General features: G+C 37.0%; 1 protein-coding gene across 1 annotated transcript in view; it reads right to left on the reverse strand.

Annotated features, from left to right (window-relative positions):
* Positions 1-505: 505 nt before the first annotated feature.
* Positions 506-13971, reverse strand: part of olfm3 (olfactomedin 3) — a 58151-nt gene continuing 44685 nt past the window's right edge. Inside the window, exons 3-6 of the mRNA XM_015374962.1 lie at positions 13092-13247; positions 7195-7414; positions 4179-4285; positions 506-1785 (exon numbers count right to left, since the gene is read on the reverse strand). Coding sequence (XP_015230448.1) covers positions 1108-1785; positions 4179-4285; positions 7195-7414; positions 13092-13247 — 1161 coding nt within the window. The 3' untranslated portion in view covers positions 506-1107. The remainder of the gene's footprint in view (positions 1786-4178; positions 4286-7194; positions 7415-13091; positions 13248-13971) is intronic.

Raw genomic sequence — 13971 nt, forward strand, 5'->3', positions numbered from 1 at the left:
ATGGATATGCGGAGCAAATCCATCTGGCGGAGTCAGGTTACCAATTTCAGACTCTGGGGGGAAAGAAGTCTCCAACTTACTGTAGATCTACCTACTCCTCCATGGAGCATGTCGTTTTTGATCGGGGGTGTGCACCAAAGACTTGTTTTCTACTGCTGGTTTTTTCCATTCGAGTCTCTCTAGGGTGGATTCACAATGATGCTTCTTTTACATCATCTTATCATCTTTTAGGACATGCTGGTAGACCTTCCAGTCAGGTGAGACTTGCTGATTGAATAGGAATAACTTTAAGTAACAATTTGTCAGATGTATGAAAAATTAGGATCTTGGTTTATTTAATTTATTCTGCTCAAAAATTTTGTTTTCATTTGAAGAACGGTGAACATTATTTTACATACTTTTTAGATTTGCTGTTATCCTGTTCCATATTCTTTTTTAAATAACTTGCAAAGCATTAGCAATCAGTTTGTCTTTTTTGCTTTTATTCTTTCTTCATCAGATCAGAGTTTTTTTTTCAGCACTTAAAAATACTATGAAATGTACAATGTTCCCTTGTAATGAAAATGCACACAACATCTTCTATGGGCTTGTTTATAAAAAATACAAACATTCTTTTTTCACAGAGACATTATATCATCAATAAATTATTTTAAAAAATGTAACCGTTTTATCATTTACATTGTGGCAAATGGCCCGTAGGTTGCTTTCAATCTTCAATTACAACTTTAAATAGTCTTTAAATACACAAAGAAAGCAAACACTGAAAGCAAATTTCTAACTTGCAACAAAACAACTATGTTGTATCAGGTTAAATAGGCAAATTCATGACATTCATGCAAAAGATTTGAGTTTTTTTGGCTGGAAAACCCAACACTTCGCAAATAAGGCATACCAGACTAATCAGCAGCAAGGGAAATTTGTAGAAACACTTCACTTATTGTAAAGTCACTGGTGTCCACACCCAAGTCTGCCAAAAACTACAGAGCCAAAAATTCAAAAAGCTTCAAGTAGAGACAGCACAGTCCAATTCTGATGAAAAAAAAAAACTGTTAATTAGCTGGTCCTTGTATCACAAACAGTGGTGCTTCAGTTGTTGTTGGCACACATTTAGGAGTCGTCATCCGTTTTTATGACATGAAAAAGGGTGACATTAAAGATTACCTGGTGCCCATTATTCCAGGCATACAGTGCCCTCTCTCTGGCATTATAGTCAAGCATGGAGATGTGAAAGTACTGGTTGTGGAACGGTATATCTATGTATTCATAGGTGGAAGTCTTGGTAGAGTAAGCGTAGTAAACCTTAGCTCCTGACAGATGAGAGTTGGTGATATAAAGCGTCCCGCAGATCATGAACGATTCCCCTGCGTTTCTTTTTGAGTATTCGGTATACCATGTCTTCAAGACCTGCAAGGTGTCGGGGTCTATCTGGGAGATCACAACATTACCGGCGTTTTGATTGGTTGCATATACAACCCACATTCCTAGTTCATCGGCCATGACGTCTATGTCAGAGTATCCTCCCCAAGTGTAAGGGTACATGTTGTGGAAGCCGGCAAACTCCAGAGCTCGCTGGGCAAGCACGGTGCCGGTCTCAAAGCTGTACTTGACAATGATGTTGCTCTGGTATTTGTTGTAGTAGAGAGAACCATTGTAGACCATGTGATTGGTTCCCTCCCACTTAAATGGGAGGCTGTAGGTTCGAGAAACCACTCCTGACACAAAGTCTTCTATTGTCTTGAATTCGCGAACAATCTTACTGTTGGTGTAGCTGTCCATGTACCAAACCTACATTAGACAGGATGGAGGAATCAGTTAGAATTACATGTGCATCTAAATTTTTCTTTCTGAAATATTCAAACCTTGTCCCTTTTTCACATTTTGTCACAGTACAACCACAAACTAGGGCTGGGTGAGTAATTATTATACTGATTATTCAAATTGTTTGCTTCTGAAGATTTCCTTTTTGCAAAATCCCTTTTCACCAATCCATTCCTTGGGATTCCATAGCTTAAAGTGACAGCAGTTCTTTTTGTATTATCCTGAGATTTTCTCCTCCTGACTCATAAACTAGCTTACAGTGAGATATCACCAGCTGCAAACTTTTAGTGTCTTATATTTATTAATTTGTGAAATCACTTTTCACTACTTAAATTTCATTGCTCTTTAGAGATCACCCCCCAAAAGGAATTTTTGAAATAAAATATAGTTTTTCAAAGCCAAGTATGTATTTTGTCATTTTTTATTAAGAAAACTAAGGAAGAAAAATATGTATATAAAAGTTAACCTTTATTTTATTAGTTTATTGTGCTCAGCAACATTCAAGGAGCAGATAATATGAACTTGGAGTAAAATGATCAATAGTTTTTAGCCCTTTTTGAAGAAATACTCAGAAATTAAAGGAAGTGTCTGACTTATGTTCAAAGACTGTATTTCTCTAATATTCCATGCATCAAACAAATCTATGAAATTTTATTGCAATATTTATTGCAAGACCTACAACTTGCGATTGTATTTTCCACACTTTAGTCTGATACCTAGAAATAAAATCCAGTGGAACCAGTTGCTTCAAAAGCAGTGGCGGTTCTAGACCAAATTTACCGGGGGGCCAAATGAAGGAATGGCACAAAAAACAGGTCAATGGTTCATCGATTGCAATTTCAAGTGAACCAAAAAGCCATTAGCAGCTCAAGAAACCACACATATAGAAGACATACTTCGTAAACATATCTCAGTTTGACTTAAACTAAAAGTACAACATTTATTAGGACTATGTATTTACTACAGGGGCCATAATGAGGGCCAACACTAGTTCTACAGGGGCTCTGTTCTGTGATGACGAGAAAACATATTAGAAAACATTTGCCCTCATGTAAAATTTGAGGGATAAAATATATTTTTTATATATATATATATATATATATATATATATAATATTTTGTTTCTTGTTTCTTAGAGGTTGAGGAAAATCAAGAAAAACATAAAACTATCAAATGAGCAGCCACCAGGATTATCCAAATCTGCAGATATGCAGAGATCCAAAAACAAAAAACAAAAAACAAAAATAGTGACCATCTGCTGACAGGACAAGTCTGGTCTAAATGGAAGGATGGCAAGAAAAAAAACACGTTTAGAGCCACAGGAAGCTCTCTGTACAGTTTGCAAAAAGCAAAAAAAAACAAAACACTTATCATAAGGAAGAAGGTGGCCCTGTCTAATGAGGCTAAGATAAAATGTTTGTACCACATGCAAAGGCTATACATAATAGAACCCTAACACGATATATTACACTTGACAAAACATCTCCCTGTAAATGTAGTAGGGGCAGCAGCATGCTGTGGGACAGGTTGTCCTCAGCAGAGATGCTGGTCAGTGTTGATTGGAAGCAGAGATACTGTAATGCAGGCATTAAGGTTAAACTTTTAGTGGCACCAAGTAATGAAGAATGATCCAAGGAGAATAACCCTAAAGGTGTAAACCCAGCCACAGCAGCTGCTATCATTTTAGCAAAACCTTTCTTTGCAGTGTTAATTGAGGTGGACTAAATATAGTTGCTTTTCATACTTTCTTGTATTTGAAATCCATGTTTAAAACTTTGGATAATTGTTTTTTTCACTTCACAAATATTCACTGCATTGTGTTGGATGATCACCTCCAGTTGCCTAAATTGAACTTTTCAAGCATGATTGTGACTCTGAATGATCATATGAAATCAGAATAAAATTCCTTAATGCTTGTGGTTGTAATGACATAATATGAGAAAGTTACATTTATCACTAATACAAATATATTTTCTGACACCCTATATGTTTGTCCTATCTTACCCCACGCCCCACTTTGAACTGCAGTTAATTACATATTACTATACAACAAACTTGGTCTCCTTTAGCTAAAAAATTATAATTTCCATCAATACATTCTGTAATTACACTGGACCACCCCTAGGGAAACCCACTTCACTTGGGAACCACTGTTATGTATAATTAAATCAGATTAGATAATAAGACATAGATAATTGTACTGTAGCTTTTCTTCTTTCTTTTTGCTAAAATGATCAAAATCTTCCCCATAAGCACTTAAACTTCTTTTTTTTTTTTTTAGCTTACTTCTGTTAGTATACAACACAAATATGAGTGCTGCTGCAAAACTCTTGGAAGGAACCCCAGTGTTTCATTACTCACCCTGTTGTTTCGGGTCGTTGCAAGCGGATCAGTCATCCAAGCTCCAAACCGGGTTCCAGATGTCTTTATTGTAACAGGTCCAGTGATTTTCATTAATTTCCCACATGCTGTTGATACAGAAAAGCAGCGATAAGATGTGCTGGGGTGGTTTCAGTCTCTAACTAGATTTCTCAAGCCAATTTCATGCCTGCGTCAACAGAGAGCATGGCCTCCTGTGCATACTAAGATAGGACTGACAACAAAATACTTAAACTCAAAGCTTAACTGTCCAATTGTTGTTTGAATCTAAGAGTTACTCAGCATTCACAGGTCTCAGTAGTTTTTATCAGAGCAACCATGGACTTAAATTTGAAAACATGTTTGAAGGTTCAGAGCTGCACCGTTACTTGTACAAAACACTTTTTATAAATAAATAATTTTTTCCCCTTAACTCCCTTCTAAGCTTGAGATAACAGAACTCTAAATGCCAGGGTTGATTTGTAATTCAAACCCAGAACCTCTGACTAATTCATAGCATTGCAACTGCTTCAGAAAAAGAGTTCTACAGTGGAAAAAGATTAACACCATGGGCCGCTTCTCTTTCTCCTCATTAGGAGGCTATAAAGGAGGACATGTTACTCTTAATTGCCATCTTCAAGACATTGAGGGTGATTTTACTGTTAAAAGCCATCAATCCAAAACAACAGACCAGAGCATGAACAAAGCCTTTGTTTTTTTGTTTTTTTGCACTGGAATGAAAGTGAGAGAACAGCCATTAATCACTTGTTTGTTTTTTGTTAAAGGAAGAGAACATTCTAAAAAGATAAGTAGTCTTATTGCGCTGATGTTATATATGTTATATAGCTTGATTGCTCATTTCATTCACCTGTCTAGCTCTGCCCTGTTTGTCATCACTGCTCATGTGATTCACCTGCTCCTACTTCTAATTAAACTGCTTGGTCCCAGCCATCAGTGCCAGATTATTCTTCAGCCTTTGGTGTTGAGGGCTCTCTAGTCTTTCTATAGTGTTCTAATTGTCTGATTCTGATCTGTTTCTGTATTTGGACCTTGGATAATATACATTGGAATGAGTTGTATAGTTGTAAAGAGGAATTTATTAAAAGTGGTCTTACTGTAAAATATTATAGCTGCATTTCTAAACCTTTTAAGGTTCGATTTAGTGGAAAGACACAATTTCGCCATAAACCAGTGACAGGTTGTTTTCATCAAAGGAATAACCAGAAAACTTTTTCTAAGAGTCTAAGGACTCTTAGACTCTGTTAGGAATCCAGTTTATGTGGCCTGTTTGTGTGTTTCCTTTTTCCACCACCAGGTGGTGCCCTGTCTTTGCTGTCCCTCCCTGCACACCTGCGGCTCATTGGATCAGTATCTGGAGGAGTATTTGAGCAGTGGACTGTCACTACCTCGACGCCAGAGTGTTTGCCAGTTTTGGGTACTCTAGCCAAGCTGAGTTTTGCTGAGTCTAACCTAGCTTTGTTTCTCTAAGTCTAACGAGTTTTTGTCATGGCTCACCGGCAGGAAGCTTTCCTGTGTTACTGGATTTCTTGACCTTCTCTCCCCTGGAAGGAAAAACCGAGTTACACTGAGCAGGGGAGAACCTCCATACGTTCCGTTCAAGTACCCATCAGAAATCCGAGTGACAGCCCGCTCCATTACTCCTCCGGGTGCAACACTTATCAACCTGTCTGCCCTCCAAATCCAGTCTGGATTCAAGGACTAACAAGGCCCTCCTCAAATGTAAGTTCCCAACCTTGCAAAAATCCAAGATTCCCACGGTACCTGAACTGACCACTGAACTTCCCTTCTCACTTCCAGGTCACCAGCTCACTGAGTTCATGATCCAATGCCTGTTTACTCCTTCAATAAACCTGTTAAACTTTTTCTGTGCTCTCTTAGTGGTTTCTCTGCATGTGGGTAAGATTTGTTAAACCGATCATGACAGACTCTTAGACTCTAAAGCTCTTCAGTAAGAGCTTTAGAAATAGTAGGCCTTTTCCCAGGATCAGTCATTCACTCATCTGCAGGAGTCTCAGTGTGGACTCACTGCACAAGACTCCACTGCTGAAGGAGAAGCAGACTACGGCTAGTTTAAAGATAGTTGTCGAATATGCAGAAAAGGTTGTGTGTAAATAATACCGTTTTGTTTACGGGTAGAAAGCTTCTGCAAATCAAAATCACAGAGTTTCCAGGCACAGAGTGTCTTAAATTAGAAAGCACGGCACACATTGAAGAATTGAAAGGATTGAGAAATGCACTGAGACACTGATAGGAATCAAAAGATGAACCACATGTGGTTTTACAGTTGGACAATAATCCCAAATAAACACCCAATAAAACTTTAATAATTTTTTAGAGTAATAAAGTAAAAGAGTTTTACTGACATATTAAGTTTTTGGTGTAATCATATAATGTGACCATGTACTTTTAAAAACTCACTTGTTTTGAGAAAGCCCTACCTCTACAGTAGCTGTTCTTCTTAAAATATTGAAATATAAGTTTTAGCCCCAAGCCCAACATTTTTTACTTCCTCTATTAAGCCACTGCATAGTACTTTTTATGTTTTTTTCCCTCTGGTTTTTATCATATGAAACCCTTTAAATGATCTTGTTGCTGAAATGTGCTATTCAAATAAAATGTTCTCCCTCATATGTTTTAATTAATCTCAATTGCCTTATTACACACTAACACTGATAGCTTTAATATTTATTTTACCTACTGCACATAAGGAGGATTTAGAAAATCCTTTTATTTATGTATCTGCTATGGTTGTTTTTCTATATGGTACCCAGCAGTATAAAATGAGGAAAGAGAAGGTATGGCTCAGACAACCTCTGGCTCTGTAATATTTCTGCTGGTGTTATTCATTCTCCAGAGCAATGCCACGGATATTTTTAATAAGACTTTAGAAAATGCTGAGCTCATGCAGGTTTTAGAATATATCAGCTACCTTGACATATGATTAAAATTCTGACTTAATCCAGTAGGGAGCAACATCTACAGTATAAACAGCACTTACTAAGTTTGCCCATGCAGCTGCGGAGCCTGCTGTCCAGTCGCAGGACTCTCTTGTAAAGCTCGTCGTAATCGTAGGCCCCAAGCTCCTCCTGGATTCCCGTCAGCACCACGGAGAGGTTCCTGATCTCCTCCTTGAACTGTGAGATGAGTGCAGCGTCCATCTTGTACTGCTCCAGCACAGGTATCAGAGGCTTCAGCTCGTCCATCTTGTCCTTAAGCTCCTGCGGGGATGGCAGCGACAGCATCAAAATAATGGGAGGTGGAGAGGGAGGAGAGTGGTGGAAGAATATAGATTGATGCAGCAGTCAGGAGGAGACTACATGCTGTTTGATGTTTGACAGGATCAAAACCTACTTCAGAACATGATGAATTGTGTGAAGGCAAAACAGAGTGGCTATGTCCTATGTGAAAGAAAAAAAAAACAGCAGCTGTCCCCATATTAACTCTAAAGATTCCCTGTTAAATTGAGAGATTTTATCTTTAAAAAAATGAGAATTTAATTGTTTCAGAAATTCTCCGCATATAATGTAAAAATTGGTCTGAAAACTCAAATGTAAAATATCACAAGAAATAGATGTTTAGATAATTATTCTGTTTCACATTATTTCTGCAAATTAATTAGATCGTCTGCAGTCCTCTCTATGACCTCACATATTTTCAGTCGGATTTGAACTCTGGTTCCCTCGACAGCTAGTTTTCTTGTTATAAAGTGAATCCTGTTAAGTTGTTTTTATGCCCCTGGTGCTGAAAAGAAAAGAAAATAACTTTTTATCTCCAACTTTTTAGCAGACATCTCAAGTTTTGGGTCAAAAGTAGCTCAATACACTATTGTTGAAAAATAATAACTCTCAGCAAAATAGAGAATTACAAAATGGATGAGAACACTAGCACAGTTTTAATTAACCTGTGCAAGAAGAACAGCTACATTTTCTGCAGCTGAATGATTTTAAAGCAACACATTTGACCTTGATATTACCTTGAGATGCGTCAAATGATTTTCCAGGCCAATCCAATATACAGCACTTAGTGCATATCAATGCTCTGTCTGGGCTCCTCCATCTCAAAAAGTTCATGCAATTTGATGTCATAATCATTATCATCAACTTTATTTATAAAGAACTCTAACGAAAACCAAAGCTGTACAGTAAAGATAACAATAACAAGAAAAATGTACAATGGTTTACTGTAATAAAGCTAAATATCTAACAAAACATATGTACAATAGAAACAGTAAAATGTGACACTGCAATAAAATAGATTGAAATAATAATAATAGAAAGTAAAAGAAAAAAGAAAAAAGTAAAATTAACTTCAGCCAATATTAGATTGGTTTTAAAAATAGACAATGGCAAGCTTGTTTAGAACCTTGAAGACAAACAGAAGAAATTGAAAATAAACTCTAAAACACACGGCAGCCAAGAAAAGCCTAGACTTCTATGATGTGCTCTCTTTTATGTTTATCTGTTAAAAGATGAGCAGCAGCATTTTGCACCAGCTGCAGATGTGCAAGTAGGAATCATAATAACATTTAACTTGAGAGGGTTGTATCTGTCGCTGAATAACTGTGACCTAGGGTGCTGCCTTTTGGGGGTCCAAGCTTCCCTCTAATACCAGAGCCAGAGCTGTTGAGTAGGAGAATTCTGCCAGCGGAAGACCAAGAAAGTTAGGTTGCCAGGGTGTTGTGTTGATGGCAGAAGTGCTTGGCAACCCTTTCAAAACACAGGCAGATCTGTGCCAGACTTGATACTTTTGGTAATCGTTTCACAAAATGCACAACCATTACAAAAAGCTTACTGTTGGGAGGATCTGTTGTTAACCTCTACTGAGATACAGGGGATGTTGTCTCAGGATTAATATTGTTGTCTATTTAGAGGAAAAGTGCATGTTGTGTAGACTCACTTGACAGAAGTTTAAGTTATTGAGATTTCACACTCTTGTACAACTGGGTTGCAAGGTGATCCTCTCTTAATCTAGTTTTAGCTTTTATTATTAAATATCTACACAAACCTAGATCTGATCTAAAATAAAGTAATATGAATACTGATAACTGTCAGGATCTGGTTGCATTGTGTTTCTACCCAATGGAGCTGCAGGATTTCCCCAGAGGGCGGAGCTGAGCAGTGTTTTCCCCCTTTGAATCAAACTCATCAGCTGGAGCTTAAGAGAAGCTGGCTGCTGGTAATTGGATGTTGCACTGTCACACCGGAGTTATCTGCTAAGTTGTTTTCCCAAAGTTTCATGGCTGACGCTAACCCTCTTTTCAGTCTTTTTATAATAACAAATCCCGAGTTCCTTTATGGATCTGTCTCTTTGTGATTCTTTGGATTAATGGCTCAAACCTCTTTATCCCAAAACCTCACTGATTACTTTCTCCAAAACGGGCAACAATGAGTCCCTTTCTTTTGAAACCTCCAGCCCAACCTGTCAGCCACCTAAACACTGCTCTGTTTATGGTCAAAGAATATTCATCCTGAGTATTTGCTTTAATCCTCTGTCATCCTTTTCTCTCACTGTGATCCGTTTCCCCATGATGAAGAACTAGTCATTTAAAACCCCCCTGTATTATAATATCAAAGTTAAACTGTTATTCTTGTGTCCTGGGAGCTTTCCTGCATGCAGATAAGAAGCCTGACACAAAATATGACAGCAATATCTTCCCCCTGAATAAACTTGTTGATGAGGAGTGTGTTTTTTAAAATATGGCATGAATCATCATGTTTTAAATTCAGCTAACAGTAAGGGATTACACTGGAGAACAATTGCTAATTTAATAAAAAAATATAACCAAAAAGGTTCCAAGTCCAACAAAAAATACTAAATAAATAAAATTATGCTATTGATTTTATACCTTTAACACAGGGAGCTTACTGCTACTTCTGTGTGCAAGTAAAGCTTGTAATTCTGTCTTATATTACAATATGGTGTCAGTTAAGATCATTTGTTTCATCAGCCTCCTTTAAAAGGTCTCTGCTTCTGTTTTACTTGCTTTGTTGCCCCAGAACTCCACTCTGCTATGCTCCGAACCCAATATAGAAATACTCCAACTACTGTAAAAAGATGGACAGCAGAAAGAAGAGGGTTGTCTTATATGCAAAACTTTCTTTTAGATGGTGGTAGCCAGGGGAGGCAGTGCATCTGGACCATCTGTGGAACCATCACCCGTTTCAAGATTATGCTAAAGTGAAAAAGCTATCATTAGCGTCAGTTAGTGTTGCTAAGACAGACAGCTTTGTGATTGTGCTGGTCACAACTTTGCTGTGTTTTAGAGTTAAATTGCGTATTCGATTGCATTTAATGAAAGGTAAAAGTGCTGTGTACACTCATTCATCTTTACCATTTCTGTTGTTTCTTTGTGTATGTAATAGTTTATTTATAAAATTCACCTTACACAGCCCTTCAGAATCTGAAACCCTGTAAAAGATTCAAATGCAGTTCATTATATTCGTAAACAAAGTGACTATTATTGCATAATAAACCCCGATTGACTGTTGAGCTGTTGAAAAAAACCCTCAAAATTATGTCACAAACTCTGCATCACAAAGATGACAACATACCAAAAAACTGCATATTTGCAGCATATATATTATTGATCTTAACTTCCATATCAATGGTTTTTCTCCTACACTGTTTGATCACTACTGTACTTTATGGAATGGACATTTTCATTTATTGTCTGAAAAGCTGTACTAAATGAAATTTGTTTTGTATACACTCTGTTTATACAAAATTACAATACAAGTTGTCTAAGTCTGATTTTCCTAAGTTTCTAAAGCTTTAACAAGCGTATTATCACATGAAGACTTTGCTTATTAGTATAGAGTCTATGCTAACAATCAATGTATAAATGTGATAAGACGTGATTAGTCTATAGCAAAGACTAATTGCTTTAAGGGCCCAAAATCGTAAGTATCATTGCGCTCATAAAGAGGAGTAAGACCCTGCATGGACTGACAATTTAGCATGATACTGTAGATGGGATAAAAAATATTATTTTCCTTTCTTAACTCAGACATTTTAAGATTATGCATATTTTTGCTTATGGTTATACCATCAGAATTTCATACCGGTCCAAATGTCTAGCCCATAGCCACATACGGCTGTGTTGGCCCTTTTTGGTGACTTCGTAAATTTTAGAGCGCTGATGTTAAGAACCAATATAATTCAGGATAAGGGAGGGCAAGTCCAGTCCTCAAGGCCAAATGTCCTGACCATTTAAGACACCTGAATCAATCAATCAATCAATCAATCAATCAATCAATCAATCAATCTATCAATCTATCTATCTATCTATCTATCTATCTATCTATCTATCTATCTATCTATCTATCTATCTATCTATCTATCTATCTATCTATCTATCTATNTTTACCTAGTTGCTCAATTGAAATATCTAACCTTTCTATTCATTTTAAACTACATTTATGACAGTCAATAACAGCATACAACTTTAGCAACCAGCTGTTACAGTAACAGGAGCTTGCCAAAGGTTCCTAGGTCCATTCTAAATCTGTGAAAACTGGCACTGAGGAAATGCACATGTCATCTTGGCTTTGTAAATAACTTAAAGTACACATCTTAAAAGATTAGTTGTTACGCTCTAATTATTGTTGTACAGTTTCTTTTTCATTTAGACAGACGTGAAAATTGCCTCTGACGATCAAGTGGGGAGTTTCATCTTTGTTTAGGCATGCAGGGTTTCCTCCAACATATTATAAGCCTGGAGGGCGGCCAGGCTTTACTCACTCATCCACCAGGATAAGCATCATCATTGTATTTTAAATGCACTGATGTTTGAAAATGACATAGAACAGCAGGTAAGATTCCAGTCTAAGAGAAAACCTCCAGCTTTGATTGGTTAACAAGCTAGCTGTTATTATAGCCGAAAGTAGAAAACAATAATTCTCAGTCTCGAAGGAAACTACCCACTAAAACAGACTGATCTCTGTCTTAGAAGGTACCATCAACTGATTTTTTTTTTTCAGTTTTGTTATCAAAACTTCATCAGTCATTAGACGTGCTGACACTACAGATGCTCCTGACGCAGCACATGGACGAGTAAATATGTTGTTGTCGTTGTCAGGGCAACTACAATGTTTTATGTCATGCAGCAACGTTCAACCAATCATAGAGTGTCACTGGTATGTGCAGGGCCTTAGCAGATTTGGTACCCGAGCGGATGTGGTACCTACACAGTCTCTTTTATGTGCCATTAGGATGGCAAGTGATTACACACTAGATATATATTTTCTCTAGAAAAACCTCAAATACTAACTATAACAAATAGAAAACAGACCTACAGATTTACTTTGGGGAAACCGTACATGTTTTAAATGTAAGTTTCTTGAACTGGAATTGTTCAATGCTAATGTTAGTATTTTTTTTACAAGCTAGTTCTCATAAAATAAATGGAATGCAGTGATCAAACAATAACTAACTATTTGAGTTGACTTTTTTAAACAAATGTTTTTTGGATGACTCATTTTTACCTACACCTGTACTGAAGTAGTATCACTCAATGTTGGCTTCTCTACCCACCTCAGCCTACGCTACAGCAAGCCATGTGACCAACCTCTCCACTACGCCTGTCAAAATGTGGGTGAGCTGCTGACATGTAATGCTGATTAAAAGCTGCATGGGAATTTAGTACACTTCAAATCTACTGTGTTTTAACCATGTAGCTGAAACTCCTTTAAACTATAAAGAAAAACATTATCAGGACCTTAAAGACTGCCTTTGTTAGCTTTAACAACTCATTTTCAACTTTACAGACTAGTGTTGGTTTTCTCATATATAACTTACTAAAAAATACTTAAATGTTTGATAATAAATGGAAACAAGTTCGATGACTTTAGCAGGGGTTCAACTGAACACCTGTGATAAAAGAATGCTTCGTAATACCTGGAAATTCTTGGCCATGACGGATTTCCTGTCATCATCAACCTGTCTGAACTTCGTCCTCAGGCCTTTCATCTGGTTCTCCATCTTTATGACATACTGGAAATCCCTCTGAGTCCGCAGGTTCAGCACTTCAATGGACTGGGACATGTTCTGCACCTTAAATAAAAGAAGGTCAAGGTCAGCCAGGACCTGAAACAATCTCTATTCATGAGACTTAACTTGTAGCATGAAAGCAAAATCATTTTTAAGAATAAAAGCACATTAATATTCCTTGACATCTTTGCCAGTGTTTTTTGGACAGGGTAACAGTTGTGATAATGTCACAGTTTAGACTTTAGTATTTTTAAAAGTCTCCTTTAATGCAATTTTAGAACGGTGGCAAATGAGTGTTACATATATATATAAAGAAGTTATGTGGATAGAGTCATTTAAATTTACAGTAGATACATAAGACACTAATGAGAATATCTTTTCTTATTAGCAGCATTTTTCTCATTCATTCAAATATCATAAAGTTTTTAAAAAGGTATTGAATTGAGTGAATTTACCCAGTTTTCCAGAGATTTATTCATACATTCTTGATATGTAGGTGTGCCGGTTTTCGGCACAGAAGTCTGTTTTGTGTAGGAGGGGGTGATTAATGGAGCTCGGGCTACAGAAGGTCTAACTTTTGGATGTTTGAGGATTGTGTTTACTTCGTAAATCACGTTTCAGGTGCAAAGGAGGGATCAAAAACAACAGCATGAAAAACGGAAGGCAGTACCAGGACTGAATACAGATGCTCAACAAGCTGTTTTCTTTACACCAGCACTTCAGAATCAGCACTTTGTTCTCATTGCAGACATTTTAAATATAAATATAATGAAATTGATTTAAAATA

The sequence above is a fragment of the Cyprinodon variegatus genome, unplaced genomic scaffold (genome assembly GCF_000732505.1).
Source record: "Cyprinodon variegatus isolate N-32 unplaced genomic scaffold, C_variegatus-1.0 Scaffold111, whole genome shotgun sequence".
In the NCBI taxonomy this organism is placed as follows: Eukaryota; Metazoa; Chordata; class Actinopteri; order Cyprinodontiformes; family Cyprinodontidae; genus Cyprinodon; species Cyprinodon variegatus.